Raw genomic sequence first — 16,657 nt, 5'->3', positions numbered from 1 at the left:
TGGATGATTAAAGCACAGAATATTAAGCAACAATATAATACTTGAGATCATACTACCATATCCTTCGCCACTAAATATACATTTTTCAAATGTGTAAGCCTTCTTAGTTCTTATTTTTCACAAAGTCAATACAACCCACCAGTGAATATTTGGGATATTCATACATACATTTAGATACTCTCAAGTGAAAATGATTTTTCTCCCATCACAAAGTTGGTAGCAACTTTTTAGCACAGCTCCAGGGAAATAAAAATTCTTATTCTCCTGTTATTGGTACTCAAGAAGCCCATCCATTTGATTACTACATATGAAAAGTTCAAATCCATGTTTTTTCTACTTTTCAAGCAAAAGGGAAGCCCAAGTGTCAGTCAAAAGGAGTAATAATAAAATTAAAAAAAAAAAAAAAAAAAGATTTCCTTCCTCTTCAGTAGAAACACTGTCAGCAAGTTAAAGCTGCAGTGACTTTCATTTCAAGCAGATCAGATAGAATTTACCATGAACCAGAACAACACAACAGCAGTTCACATCATATTCTGAAACAATGTCTGAAAATACATCTTGTTTTTGAGAGGGTTCTTTGCTTTGTAAGACAACAGAACAATATTTTGCATATTCATGCTTTGGAGTCTTGACATATTCTCATACCTGAAGTTTCCATTCAGTATTTCCACTTAAATATTCCTGAATTTAAATATACTGCTAAAATACTTGAATTTTCAGGGAGAAAGGCAGATGGCCTTTGGATAAATTGCAGGTCTATAGCTGAATTCCCTGTCCTGGTAACAAGTGCCAGTGTATCCGGAGGCAAGTCATTATCCTGCTGGATCACCCACGTATAAGGGTCAAATAAAATATTCACCTTTCTTCAAAAGGGTCAAAATCTATACACAGAGCAAGAAATTTAATTATCAGTATGTATTCCTACACACACACGGGATGCTTTGATAAGACTGCAAGTCATGCACTGAAAAAAGCTGGCCCCAAAACCTGGAATGCTCTGGAATACAGACCAGGCTGCTTTAAGTTTAGTCACTTTGTGCAAGTGGCTGTGTTATAGTCTTTAACTACATGATCCCATGTTATTTTTTGCCAGAGGACTCTGAGGCCTCATTAATCCAGCAAGTGGTTATTTTCTATTTTGTTTTAATCTCATTGTTCTGTGCGTCACCCCAGGCTTTACTTGTAAGGTTTATTCAAGCCATGCTCTCATAACTGAATTACTCCCCTCCACACCGGACTTTTTTTGGCACACCTCATTTTGGGATCTGAGCACATCATACTCGCATTCACCCTCATCATTGTAGGAAGGAATAATTATCCTAATTTTACATGACTAACCAGGGCACAGCGAAAGGATGATCCAGAGAACCTGTTAATTAGGGTGTGCAGATCCGATTGCTTTTTCCCAGAACACTATGTATGACCACATTTTCACCACCAATTATAAAAACATTCTCCAGACGAGCAGTCTTTCATTCCACTGCACTAGATTTCCTGTTGCAGGCGCAGTCTTTGCAAAGAACAAGACGGGAACTGGTGGAAATACCAAATAGAAATTTAATGCTCCTAAGTAGCTTGAAGTGAAGTTGCACAGACAATTCAAAAATCATGCATCTTCTCAGTGCTTGTCTTTGCAGCCTTACAGATCAATGTGTTTTTAGCTTACAGTGGATTTATAACAAAAAAAAATATATATCGAAAATCAATAGACGAACTCCATTCTTTCTCCTCAATTTCTTTCACCACACAATGCAGATTTTTCTTCCCACTGAAATTCACATATGACTGTCAAGCCTCCAGAAAAGTAAGAGGCCGCAGGGAGAAATATCTGCTTATTCTCCACACCTATGGCCCCTTATCCCCCCACACACTTAATTTAGCCTCAGTCTCTCTCATGTTCCTAACCCCTCTTCCTTCTCTCAGGCATCGATCAACTTATTTCTCACCTACATTTCAGTCTCTGCTCAGTAAGTTCTAGTCTCACCTCTGAGATTCCCTGTGCTGTAATTATTCCCCCACTACAGTGTACTGGCTCAGCCTTCACTTCTTCACCTCGAAACTCCAAGTTCTTATCACAATTTCAATTCCTAAATTCAACTCCAAACTTCTCGTATTAGCTGAGGGCAACCAGTAAGTGTCAACTCAGACAGATTGTCCAATCCCTTCATAGAAGACAAACACCATTTAGCAACAGCACATAAAATCATGCCCACAAAAATAAAGTTATCAAATGCTCATATGCAACACCTGTAATTACATTATAGAAATGGGAACTGTACAAGCCCCCAAAACTGCAGGTTGAACTTGGTTGACATCAGCCACGTTCAGTAAGAACTGAAAACAAGTTTCACTTTACTCTTGTACCATGGCTTTTGCAGTGCTACGTAGCTTTAAATTCCCCTTCTATTTCCCCACCTAGTTATAAATAGTGGATTTTACCAGTTCAGATATAAGCTAGAGACACTATCAACTCAGGACCTTCAAACAATCTCATATCTCACAGCTTCATCTTCCTAAGTCATTCGTACTTTCCAATAATGATCCTAAGTAATGATTTCTAACCTGAAACAACAATTTCCTTAAGAATATGGGACATTTACTTCAGTTTCCTTGTATTTGGGTGTTTTGATTTTGGGGAGAGAAGGGCAAAAAATTGTTTGGATCTACAAGACATCTCAGTGCTTAATGATGGAAAACAGTTCTCACTCAGTAACACAATTCATAGAACACAAGCATCATCACATTCAAGGATGAAAACTTTGAGAGCAGGGTTTAGGGAAAAAGAACGTTAACCACATGCAAGGGTTAGGTATCTAACTAAGGAGCTGCAGAAGATTCTTCACCTGCATTGCCCCAATTCACCGTATTCTTGGCAAGTTACCAGACTATTTTCAGCCAAAAGCTTCATTATGTTAACAAAGGCTCATTAAATCAATATTCAACAATTACATTAATTTATTAAGTAACTCCAAGTTCAGGTACGCTTTGAAAATACTCACAGAAACCTTCAATCTTGTCAGCTGTCTTGCTCCATGCCACCTGCCTGGTTTCCATTATGACTTGTATAGTCCTCCTTTCTGGACTGCTCTTCTTAAGACTGAATACTGTCATGACAGTTCCCAGCTCCAAGGTCCTTTTGATCTGGCTTTTCTCATACTCCGGCAGCACCCCATAGTCTATATTCTTTCTGGACATGTTTGTTGTTTTTTTATATCAAACTTTTACAGTTTTCGGTGTGCTGAAAAAGGCAGAAAAGGGGAAAAAATCAGTATTTAAAACAGCTTTTTTATTTCCTTATAATTATGTTTGTATAAATTAGAGATACATAATAGCTTTAGGTAATAGACCACCCATTTAAATGCATGGCATATACATGGTGAACATTAAGGATAAAATGGCAAGGGGCCTGGCAAAGGAGGAACAGTCTTCACAAAGAGAGGTACCAGTGACACTTACATCTATTTTCTATTAAACATCAAGAGCCAGGTGGAGCTGCCACTGCTCAATTCCTCTGCAAGACCAACGTCCCTCTTCCAGCTGTACCGTGACACTAACTGCTCCTGCAGCCTACTCACACAGCTGTACCCAGCACTCCAAAACAATATAAAGCAAGCTACGTTCCGTTTAGCCCAAATACATAAAATCACATTCAAGGATATAATTCCATGTATTCTCTTATGCAAGCACATGTTCAGTAGCATAGATACACCCAGCATTACAAATACAGACTTTCACCTTTAAAAGCTCACTAATATGACATAGAAGTGTGTGACATAAACATGAAGGGGAAAAAAAATAAAAGGAGACCGGGAAGAAATAGCAAACAGAATTCTACCCGAGTAATTGGACAAAAGAACAATAACTACGAAGAGTACAAAACATAGAAATGCCAGTATAAATAACACCTAGGTTCTAACAAATAAATCCTTTACGTTCCAGAGTATTTAAGAATAAACAAAACTAAAGAACACGCTGAAATGAAAACGTGTTCAAACTAAAGCAGAACCCTATTATACACCTCTTCTAAATGAGCAATATTCACCATCTCTGTAGCATTTTCTGATGTGTTTTCTATCCCCTCTCCTAACTAATATTAGGAGAGGGGATAGAAACATAGTGTAAAAGCAATTATACTGCACAGATTGTTTTCACGACACCTGTTTATTTCACTCCCCAAGACTCCAGCTTTTTCGCAGGTATAACCAGTGCCCAAGGAAGGATTACTTCCTGGGACAGTTAAACAAACAGCTTGTGAACAGTTAGCCAGAAAGGGTACCGAGTACAATTATAAATCGAATCCGCCTCTGCCACATCGAGCAGGTTTTCTTTACTTAAGTGTATCACTGACACATTATACATGCACATCAAATGTGCAATGCAAGTTTAATGCATCACATATTCTGTCTAAATGCACTTTAAACAACAACAAAAAAAAAAATAGCAACAAAAAGTTCATAGCACTAGGAAGCAAAAAAGAATCTCTGAAGTCCGCAAATAGCAAATACTGGTTTCTCCCCAGGAAAGAGTAACTGTTACTGGTAGATGCAATGTGGAATAGACTCCCTTAAACAAAGTACAAACCCTGATTATATTTATCTTGATTTGAAGACTTCAGGAGTCTCATAAGGCATCAGAAAAAGAATCACTTCAAGCCTACTGAGATCCTTTCAAGTATCAGATCAGCTTTTACTTACCATTTTATAGGGAACTAAATATCATTAAGTCTTTGCTCATGCATATTTTTTTCTGACAGAGACAGAAGTAGCTCTTTTCAGAAATCACCATTCCTATAAAAGTTTCTTCATTGTTTTCAGGTACTTATAGACTTATGCCCGATAAAAACTTAATGAATTCTATGTTATGCTGAAGTTAAATCTTTAACTCTGGAAACTGAGGGCAATTTAATTTCTGCAACTGTAAAAAATATCTGGAAATCAATTTTGTCCTTAGTATTAACAATCAAGCTATTGATATGGAAAAAGAGGTCTGAAGCACAATCAAAATCATCCTCCTCTCCCCCATTTTTTTTTTATATTCACAATACTATCACCAGACAGTCAAAATACCATCCCTACAGCATCCCAGCTGCAGCAAGTTCGTTACTCTTCTTGCCCCAACTTATCACAGAAGCATCAACTTGCTGCTTGATGAGAATTCCCAAATCTGAGGAGCCTCAAGGGCTCTGTAGCCCATTTAGCTGTCGTCTTTATATTACACCAGGAAGAGCTGTGAAAAAATGCTGATGATTAAGGCCTAGCTGTCCAATGACAAGGTAACACCAGATGCAGTAACATCAGCTTGCGTAAACTCTTACAGCACATGACCTACACGAGAATTTAAACCAGGTGACTGTCTTGTTTAGAACAGTAAAGAAAGTGAAGGGAAAATATGAGTTAAATACAAATACTGGAAGAAACCTTGGCAATGTCTAAAGTATATCAGCTTACGCACTTCTAACACTCCATGGCTATGCCTCTCCTAACAGAGTCTGTTTTTCCTCACCGGTATTTGCATGCATACACCCAGAGCACATCTTGGCACAAAACGGGCAAAAGAGAGACATGCATGCAGCAACTCTCATAAATATTAGCAAGTTTCCATGCTCTGGTCCCGCCCACATCAAACAGCTAATTACAAGCTTGATTACTTCTCAGCAAGCTTATTTACAAACAGAGTGCCCTGGAACCTGCTTTTCCATCCACGCACAAAGAAGGAAGTGATATCATTTTCGCCCAAGATACCATTTTGCCCATTTTGCTGCCAATCTTTCCCCTTTACCCCATCCCTGAGCAGGACAGGTTTAAGTGAACAGCTGAATGTCCCTGCAGCAGGCATGCTGAGCCACCAGGCACAGCATCCCCTTGGGCTCTCTTCCTCTCCCCTCAGTCCACTACTCTCCATCACAAGCAGTTTCAGTTTCCGTGTTGATAACTAATTTGACCATGCCACTTCTCGCTTCCCCTTCGTAACTTCTTCCAGCCCTCCTCCCCCTCGCCCCATGTCACGGGCTCCTGACATGCTCTTCACTCTCTTTTCTGCTCTTTCTCATTAATACCACAAAGCTGTCTTTCAACATCGTGTCACCAACTGCTTTCAGTCCCATCTGTCAGACTTTGAAGCTGCCCGGTGCAATCTTTCCAATCCCTTTTAAAATTCTACCACTTCAGTAAACACTTTTTTTTTTCTCAAGCTAACAGAAAAGCAAACAACAGTCCCTCCTTACCTGCAGCGAGGCCTCTTCTGCATAGCCCACACTGAACCTGAAGTTCCTCTAGAGCAGGAACCATGCCTTACTCCCTGTTTTGCAAAGCATTGTACAGGTTATATCATGTTTAATATCTATGAGCTTGTTACTGTGTAAGAAAAGTGTACTTTGTTTTCCTACTGGTACTGAAAAATATATGTATGTACACGTCAATCCTACAACTGAGAACTTTGGACAACTTTTAAGGGTTGTAAGCAATGGCGTATTTTAGTCAGAATGTAACGGATCCTTTTTGACCCCCTGGGACCAGTCAGATTAACATAGAAATTATCACGGCCTTGCATCTCACAAGATAGCCACAGTCATCTCGTCTTACATTTGTTTTTTCTGTTATTACAGTGACTTATAATAACAGAAGAGCAAGGAGCGAAAAATAAAGTTACAAATCTTTGAACGGTGCCTGGCTTTCAAAAAGGAGAAAGCAAATAAAAGAAACCTAGTGTTCTCATTTTGCTCCCTCATTAAGAATTGTAGTGAAACAAGTATGTTGTGATTGGAACAACATTTAACCATTTCAGTAATACTGCACAGCAACAATAAAACTCAACAATAAAACTCAACTTGTAAATGGATATTTTTTTTCAGGAGAATATAACAAAACATACATATGCTGAGCCTGTTGCAGTACAAGTTGTAGCTGTAAAATGAAGCATACCTTACAGCAACATCAAAAAGAATTTCTAAATATAGCTGCTTAATAAAAGGCGATGAAGCATTTTTGAGAGCTCAGTCCCCTCCTGCAAAGGAACTGCCTTTCAGAGGTGGCTTCTTAAACAGTTTCCGCTGAATATAATATACTGGACTTCCCCTTTTAAAGTAGCTCTTCCTTCTTAAAAGAGAGTGAATGCTGTTTTTAGTCTACCTTACATTCTAAGCCAGGTTCTAAACTTACTCTGAAACAATACTGCAGCTGAGGATACCTACTTCATCAGTAAACAGGTGAAAAAATATCACAGCATTTTGTCAACCTACATGACCATTCCTTTATTGTTCCAGCTACCTGTTCCAGTTTGGGAGTAACTTGGAAGGAACACCACAGGAAGCTTCCTAGCGGTGAAACACACCAGACCTCCCAGAAGAGCTCAAGGAAGCCCTTCATTGCCTTTTCAGTATTGAGAGTCTTCTTAGACCCACACATGGGTGCCCCCAAGCCTTCTTACACTCATCACTGCACAAATATTTGAATCTACGATATTTCGGTCCATTCACTCAGCAGAATGCCATTATAACCCCCATCAACACAGTATCTGGATGCCTCTACACCAGAGGAGCACGAGCTACAGGACACCTTTGAGTGAAATAAAAGCATTGCTGCTCTTCTACAGAACTATTGATGCCTAAAGCAGGGAGGTCCAGCATCATTCAAATGATTCAACGAGTGATCCAGTCATCATGTAAACATGCCACAAACTGTAGTTTAGACACAGACGCATTACTTTGACTGTAAGCACCACAGGTGTGAAAATATTGGTATCCTGTATGCCACACAAAATTGGGACCATTTGTTACTTTTTGCGTTGTGACACAGGAGCAATTTCTACATTGTCTTTTACCAAAGAACCTGAATACTTTGAACTAAAGTTAGAAAGGCTCATTGCAAGGAAACAAGCGAACACAGACATGGAAATCGACCATTTCCGTCCACCCCCAAAGCTGCATATTTAGTTTTCCTTCATTACAGTACTCCTGAATTTCAAAAGCAAACCCTTTCTGAAGATCATCTACAGTTCTTGCCTAGCAGACATCTGATAGGGCAGGGAAAGAGAGGAAAAACTGAGAAAAGTCAAATCACAAAGGTACAGGTTGGCAAAGAACATCTCATCTGAGCACTGTTGAACCCCCACTCTTAGCTTCGACCTTAGGACACAGCAGGTGCCTTCCTACACCAGGTGGCCCAAGAAGTGCAATCTGAAGGCAGACCCTGGTCAGTTGCTGTTTTCCCCCATGCTCTGTGCACCAAAACCTCAATTTCTACAAGACCTGTTGCATGTTTGGCCCCTCGCTCTGCCTTCAGGTGCATTTCGGACACCGCCTCACCACAGCACCACCAGCACGGGTACCCACGGCTCCACTAATTAACAGCAATCAACGCACGGCTCTTCGCAGGGGGGCTTCCCTCCTCACCCCTGGACCCCCATCAGACACCCACCACGGCTGAGAAGGTTTCCTCCTTCCCTCGCCAGCCTGCAGCAGGCAGCGTCCAGCCGCAAGGTGCAGGCAGGCAGCGTCCCCTCTGCCAACCTCCCCCTGTCCCCTTCGCCCCAAAGCCGCCTCCCTGCCCTCGCCCACCTCCTCTCCGCCCTCCTCTCCCCTCCCCGCGGCCGCCCGCCCCCTCACCTGCCGCGGGGAGCAGCCCCCCGCCGCCACCACAGCCACCACAGCCGCCCTGCCCACCCCGAGCCCACCTGCTGGAGGGGCCGGTGGCTGTCCGGGAGGTGGCGGTGCCGGTGTCGCCGCGCCCCGCCGGGGCTCCCACTTCTGCTTCTGCCCGAAGCGGGAAGAGGCGGGGCGCCGCCGGCCACCTACTGGCGTACTGCCCCTCAGGGCGTCCCCTGCCTGCCTGAGGAGAAGGAGAAGGGGCTCGGTCCCGTCCCTCCTCGCCCCCCGTGCTTCCACCTCCCCCGGGGACCAGCTCCCTGCTGCCGCCTCCCCTCAGGGCCGTGCCCTTGTCCCCTTCAGCCGCCCCTGTCCCCCTCGCCGTGCCCCCGTTCGAGGCCTTGTTGCCGAAGCCCCTGTGAGAAGCAGGTGCTTGTGTGCCCTAGGTGATCATTAACCCATCACAGTTTTCATGAAGCGCTCAAAGCTCCGTGCAATTCCTGCTCGCGATGATCTTTCGAGCCTGCGGTAGCAGGAAGCCGCAGAAGCAGGGATATGAAGTTGACGCACTCGACTGCTCCTCAAACAAACCAAAAAAAAAATGCCTAGGAAGCAAAACTAGAGATGGCACAGTGTTTGCAAGGAACGGATCTCCCCATTCTGCCCATACAGAGGAAGTTGTGGACAATTTGGCAAGGGCCACGCCATGTTGCTGTGGCAAAATCCATATTCCACGTGCTGCTTTCCAAACAGGTTAAGTCTATTAGAGAGAGCTCTTCAGCTGCTGTCCTTCCAACCCTGGTAGCTGGCAAAAAAAAAAAAAAAAAGGATTGAAAAGGACATGCCTCTTAGCAGTCAGACTTGGAATCAGATCTAATCTACTGACAAGAGAAATGTTTTCAAGAATTTCTGTCAGCTTCATAAATGGTTGAACAGTAGTCAAACACTATCTTACTCAGTAAAACTTATTAATAATTCTACCCTATGCATGCCAAAGCTACTGAAGCAATCTAATATCTGGAATGGGGTATCAACAAGAAGTTCTACAACACCAAAAGCAATGCTACAAAAATGCTTAGCTCAGAAAGAGAAAGAAAAAAAATGTTCCTTGTATCCAGCAAAAACTGTAAGGAGCAATTTGGGAAACTCTTCCCAAAGACAAGCTAACAAATACTTGCCATAGGTAAAAGCATCAAAAGATTTCAAATGAGTATGACTCAGGACCAGAAACTGATGAATGCATTCGAAACACCACCACCACAAAAGGAAAAAAAAAAATAAAAATAAAGTAAAACCTGATTATCTGTGAAAGGATTCTTTTAAATGCAAAATAAAAATGTGACAATTATAATCCTGTCATTGTTCACTGTTTCATGAGCCATCTTGCTGTAGACTCTTCAGATTTTTCCAGGTGCCAGACCTGGGAAATGTTTCTTTATAATATGTGATGTAGTTACAAGTTCACAGAACATCTTACAGGAGACATGACACTAAAAGAATGAGAATAGCAGAATATGTATCAATCATATCAACATGTCTCCCAAAGTTTGTTTTTAGCTCTTGATCATTAAAACCTGGAGTGTTTTATATTGAAGCTGCCTTTGAAATTATATGAATGGCAACAGAATGCTAGCATCAAGTGGCCAACTTCCCCAGCTGCAAAAGCTGAATACCAGAACATTCATACGACCCAAGCCACAAGGCACATACCATACACCACAGAGAGCTACAGGGTGCGGGTGATCCCAGGCATTTTACAGGCAGGAGATAACAGAATTCTTTGAATCCCATCTGTCAGAATCAGTGTTAATCTGGATACGTTGGCAGTGAATCTAAGTTTCAGCAAATATCAGCCTCAGCAGCCCCTCCTTCTACTGCTTCACTAGTACCAAGTCTCCTCACCAGTCATATGGCATAGCTGCAGCAGAGGAACCACCCTTGAGCAACCCACAAGCCACAAAGGCACGGAGTTGACCATCTTTATGATATTCAGAGTCTTTGCTGCAGAAGTTAAGCAGGGCTGCAAAACATACCAGACTTAGGTCTAGACATACTTCGGTGTGGTTGAGCCTCAGTGGTGCCCTGGAAGACTAAAACCTACCAATTCAAAACATTTCTGGCACAACCTTAGGTTTCACTGATAAAACTTTCTTGAAGCTGGAGAGTTGTGAGACAGTCAAAGGAAATATGTATGTGGAAGAAAATCAGCTTCAGTGGAGATCATAACACTGAATTCCAAAAATTGCTGATTGTAACAAAATCTTGGACATATAGATGGGATAACCAATCCTCATAAACAAAACAAAACAAACAAACAAACAAACAAACAAAAACACTATAAGAGTGACTCAGAAACATCAGCTATTGCTCAGCACATCCAGTACACTAGAAGTAAGAGTACTCAGATTCCCTCACAATCACAGCAGAAGATTCAGTCACTGTCAGAATCAGCAGCTCCTGCCATCCAACTTTCAAACCTTGAAAGTGGGACCTCCCAAGTGGACAACAGAATTCCCTGTAAAGAGTATGGACCTTGCAGTCACAGATAATTATCAGGTGGCATGGTCAGTCCTTGTTTTTTGTAACAAAAAAAAAAATTGTTTATACATGTGGGCTGGGAAGAGTTGTGGGGAAATTTGTCCTTTGAGTTGAAGAGTCTGACCCCAGAAAAGCCTGTGTGTTTAAAAGGTTAACCACTAGAATATTTTTTTTTTTTTCAGCTTAACCTTCTTTTGATAATTTAAAAAGGTTCTTCACATTGTTAAATATAACCAAAATTCATACTGTAAGATCCAAAGAGAGTTTTCAGTTGTGAGTACATTTTTTCATGTCAGTCATAAATCCCCCAAAAAAGTGAATTTATAGGGTTGACATTGACACTTTCTTAATTACAGCATTAGTAGCTTCAACCCTGTCTTATTGTCATATTTGGTAATGAAGTGTTGATTACTTCCCTGAAGAATAAACAAGGCACAAAAGAGGATCACAGGCCTGGCAAGACAGCCTCATGGATAGAATAAATAATGGTCACAAAACTGGTGCCATTTCCTCACAGGAGCTACAAAGAAAATAAAGCTTTTGTGTAGAGGATAAAAGTTGAATAGCTTTATCCCATCAATCCCCACTTGTAAGAAATACTAAAGAGCCATTGGGCATGAGGAACAAATATTTTAGAGACTGTCACTGATAAGAGTATCTAGTCTAAGTATTTGCTCACCATCAGAGTACTTCAACTCCTTGGCAGGAGTGCATAGCCTCAGCTAGATTTTCTGGTTTGAGCTGCAAAACCTATAAGCAGAGGTTTTTTCATAGAGAAAAGTTATTTTTCAAGCTTTTCTTTTATGAACTTTTCCTCTGCAGGACTCTGAAACAGACTCTAAACCTGTTGCCAAGAGAACTTGCACACCACCATACCAGGATTACACGTCAATCCAATTCCCTGTCAGAAAGCAAGTGCCAGTTTGTGAGGGGAGAAATCTGTGATCACTAAGGACTGGCTTGTTCTTTTATAGCTCCTCTTCATAAAGTCATCTATTTTGTCCAAGTTCTTCCCTGGCCATACAAAATGAAGTTGTTTAAGTACAGGGCCTAGTAACCAAGGCTAGTTCTAGACTGGAGGTTGCTTGCAGTGGCCTAGCAGGCATTGCCCAGCTGGCCTGTTCTAGAACCTTCAGCTATGGCAGGAAGCCTTGATCAAGTTGTAATCATCACCTTTAGTGTCTCAAAGCACCTTTGTAGCTGAATCCGATCTCAGAATATTGTCCAGCTGCAGGAGCACAACTCAAGCAATGAACTTTCCAGATGAGCCAACCTCAAACATGTTCATGCGATCTGACAATACAACAGCCTCAGCACATCCTCACAACATAGAGGGGTTTGGACTCCTTGCGAAGTGCATTTATTTAAAAAAAAAAAAAAAAAAAAAAAAAAAAAAAGTGAAAGTGTTCTAGTGTTTACTTGGCTTCATTCTTATCATATTTTCCTTTTAATCTTGGTAAATTATTGTCACAGTCGCAATATTTAAAGTAAATATTGATTTAAAATAAACTAAAGTAGCTAACAGAAAACCTTACATGAAGGAACGGATGCTGTGCGTGTAAGTGGCAGTCCTGTTGCCTGCTGTGATGTTTGCCTGAGTCCTAAAACATTCAACCACTTCTCACTTAACTCACCTTGTCCCTTGTTACTTGCAGACACCATGTTTAAAAAAAAAAAACATGAAAAATTACTGTCCTAAAAACTTGGTAGAATAATACCCCTTGGCATTTCTGAAACAATTTTCATTTATACATGTCAAAACAATTTTAAAAAGGAATAGAAATCATCGTTTCATCATTTCACATTTTCAAAGGAATCAAGGCCCACCCGGAGAGTGAGGAGGTTTACCAGAGATCTCACAGCAGCAGCAAGCCTAGGGCAGAACGTCTTCCAGGTTTAATACTAGTGACCCGTCTTAGGAATGCTAATTCCTCATAGCAAAACTAGCTATTCCAGGAAAAAAAAAAGAAAAAAGAAAAAAAAAAAAAAACCACTTTTCATTTCTCAGAACAACATTTTTTTAAAAAAAGTTTCAGTTTAGCAGAAACTCTTGTCATGTGATTTGGGATGATCAATCAAAAACTAAAAATAGATGTGAGAACATGTGAATTAAATGTGGTTTTTCTGTACACATAATAGCTAGCTAACTGTTCACTCAGTGTCTTGGACTGGTTTTGCCAGCTGTGCATAACACCAGTGTATTTATAGGGCCTGCAGTTACACCTTCAGATGAAACATGAAGTACTACAGTCACTGCATCCACAGCAGCACAATGCCAGCAGCTCTTCACCAGCACCGCTGAGAGAGAGCAATTCTGCCTTACCAAGGCCTCAGCAGAACAAAGCTGCAGGAGACTCAGCAGGGAACCAGGTAAACTTTCCGTCTATGCTTTTTAAGCCAATCAAATGAAAATCCTTCAGAAAAAGAATGTGACTGCAGGTGAACAACAACAAGAAAAAGCATTTGGCAATATTTTTCAACTAGGTGAATTGCCACTCAGCAAGAAAAAGTCCAGATCTTCCCTCTAGTTATCTTCCAGCCTTTCATTTTTCCCCACTGCAGAGCAGCACCACAGGTGAGCTCAGGAGAGCAAAGCACTCTGTTATGATGTGCTGTAGCCTCCTGCTCTCACTCGTCATCCCTTCAAGCTCAGAGAGGTGGAAAGATGCACGACTTCAGGCAGGCCAGGCACGGCGATGAGCAAGGCTAGACTGAAGCGTTTCACCACTGCTCTGAACTGAAGTCACAGGTGCCGTGGTGGGACCATACAGCGTGCTGTGACGATGGGAGGAACAAACCGAGCACTGCTGCAACGTGCTCTCTCACTGATCACTTCCCATTTTCCTCTCATTCTGCTAAGTACTTCTTAACATTGGCTTAGCTGCTGTGGGTGGAAGTTCTTCTGGGACCATTAGACAGATGTAGCCCTAGTCTTTTTCTACTCTACACATGGCTGATTGCAGGGATTTATTATAGTCTAAGGCCTTCCCTCCAGGCACACAGGAAGGGAGGAGAAGTTTCTTGCATCAGTGCTCACTCATGCAAAGATCAGCTTTAATCCGTCACACGCTGCACCAGAGAAGTTTAGAAAAGCCCTCTGGCATTAGAATTAACTGAGGACAGAGCGAGCACACTGGTCCTATTTACAGATAAGCATGCAATCATGTAAAACACACATCAAAATTTCACTGAAATGAAAACACGATTGAAAAACTAATGAGGTACTTGAGAGGTTTTTTTCTGAATAGGGGTAGGATGAGAGACACTCCTGGGATATGCATTGCAGGCGCCTGTGCCTTGGAAGAGAGTCCATCTGGTGTATCTCTGTGATCAGCATGTTTGCATAGAATGCAAATCGTTACTGCAACTGCTGTTATCTTTATGCACTGTAGTTATAACTGAATGAGTCACATAAAAGGGTCAAAACCTTCTGTTCTACTTTTTATGATAAACATCTTTTTAACATACAGCGTTAGAGATCCTGTGCGTCAACAGATCAAGGTAGGAGTTGGTACTGAGTGAGACCCTGGCATAGGGGCCCAGTCTTATTAACATATTTATTAACAATTTTTTAAAAACAGGGTAAAAAAAAGGAGAAAACGTAGATGTGTCTATTAACTATTAAAAGCCTGAATAAATTAGAGATTCAGGATAGGCTGCTTAAGTTTTCTTGTTTCTCAAGCTGCCCTCGAGCCTGCAGAACAAATGGGAGTAGCTGTGTTAGGGTCTACTGTGTACTCCGCTCCCAGGCTGGCAGGTGGCAAAGATGTGATATTGCAGCCTGTGCAAATTTGCTGGAGCCCAAGTTCTGTTATAATGGTCTCCTGAGTACCCGTGCTGAGTAAATTTAACTTTGCATCTTCAGAAGAACTTCTGTTTGCAAAAGATCCATTTTTCAGCAATTCAAACAGATATCATCCATCATGTGACACGCTCCATTTCTCAAATACAAGTTTTCACATATAGGTAGAGTCATACTATTTTACTTATTTTAAAAACTTTATGTAAGACACTTTGCACATCTCCCACCAGATTTCATTTGTGCAACAGAATTCAGATACTTCACAATACATTTGTAAGTACCAGCTACCAAAACCTTCTCAGTTAACAACATTTGACTGAAAATCTAATTTATATTTTGTGTAAGGTCTCTTAAGAACAACCATTAGATTTGCACTTTTACAACAGAGGGAAAAACATGAGAAAATAACCTTCAAGGGAAAATTTCTCTCATTTATTAGGAGACAAATCTAGAATAAATGAAGAATCTAAGAATGTGAATTTGCAAATGCTTATTTAGCCTGATCTCCAAATTGGAATGAATTAAAAATAGGTCAGTTATTTTCTAGCCTTAGAAATTTCACACACGCATAGACTGATTCCTCCACTTTCTTTCCTTAGACTGGACTAGTAATTTTAAGACACAACTCCCTCTTTCAAGGAAAATGTCTTTTACATTTCCTGTATGATTAAGACAGTCCTTTTATTCTGGAGCTAAGCTACAAAAAACATTTACTTTACATGAGGGAAGGCAAAAACTAGAACACGGAGGGCTCTGCCAGGTAATTTAAACCCAACTGTCTTCACTCCAGAACCTTTCTGCCACACGTCAGGAATTATTTGACCCCATTTCTGTGAAGGATATCTGCCCTGCTGAGTCTCAAAGGCCGCAATACAGAGCTTACCTTTAATCCTGCGCAGAATAATGAATGATATACTGCTGAGATTAGCTAGGCAGTGTCAAACGGAGGTTTCTTCCTCTTTGTGCTCTGATTCCACCTGGGTAAAAGCTTACTGTTAAGACCCCTTAAGCACACAAAATCTCACCAACCTGAGCCTTTTGTTTAATATAAAATTAAATAAATAATAACAATTAGAAAAAAATCTGTCACCTGTGATGACAGTCTCTTCTCCTTCTAAAGGGCAGATTTTGTTACGGCTGTTGCTAGCAGAAAAAAGAAAAAAAAAAAAAAAAAAGAAAAAGAAAAAGGAAGTTATAAGAAGGAAAGTGGAACACATGAAGTGTGTCACTTTTCACCAGCAAGACTCTCTCCTCTTTCACCGTCTTTATGAGCTGAGCTCTTTCATGACAGGTCACTACCATCACATATTAATAACACATTAATAATGCCCCCGCCTGTGATAAATGCAACAGTTGTCACAGTTTTTGTTTTGTCTCAGGTAAATTTTGAATTCTTTGCTCTCTGGTTTCTAAGCCTTTGGGATGCCCTCTCTTCCTATTTTTAAAATTTGTCTGCAACCAAGGGAGTTCATAATTTACTTTTTTAAGAAATGTTGAGAGTTTCACGGACCCTAGCAATTCCAACAACTGGGCTTTAAGTAAAACATTTAATACCTTTAATCCTCAGAAGAAAAAAAAAAAAAAAAAAAAAAAAAAAACATGAAAATTGAAAGCACACATTTCTGGTTCGAGATATGCTGTCTGGAAAAAAATGGTTTACACGTAGAACATAGGATTTTAAGATTAGAACAGAAGACAACACCTAGCTTGTTACCCCAGTGTGAAATAGATTAAAA

General features: G+C 40.8%; 1 protein-coding gene across 4 annotated transcripts in view; it reads right to left on the bottom strand.

Annotated features, from left to right (window-relative positions):
- PLCG2 (phospholipase C gamma 2) overlaps nucleotides 1-15,898 on the bottom strand; it is a 72,015-nt gene extending 56,117 nt beyond the window's left edge. For 2 of the 4 annotated variants that reach the window (XR_014318367.1, XM_082770303.1), the window contains exons 1-2: nucleotides 8,671-8,795; nucleotides 3,000-3,238 (exon numbers count right to left, since the gene is read on the bottom strand). Coding sequence is in view for 3 of the 4 variants with exons in the window: in XM_082770303.1 (XP_082626429.1) it covers nucleotides 3,000-3,195 (196 nt within the window). In the remaining variant the exon portion in view is untranslated. Of the gene's footprint in view, nucleotides 1-2,999; nucleotides 3,239-8,602; nucleotides 8,796-15,804 lie in introns of those variants that run through there. The other 2 variants (XM_082770305.1, XM_082770304.1) reach the window with 2 other exon arrangements.
- Between the last annotated feature and the right edge of the window lie 759 nt (nucleotides 15,899-16,657).

This window comes from Aythya marila (assembly GCF_965140915.1).
Source record: "Aythya marila genome assembly, chromosome: 12".
Taxonomy (NCBI): Eukaryota; Metazoa; Chordata; class Aves; order Anseriformes; family Anatidae; genus Aythya; species Aythya marila.
The sequence above is the reverse complement of the archived record's forward strand: the minus strand, read 5'-3'. Positions and strand labels throughout refer to the sequence as shown.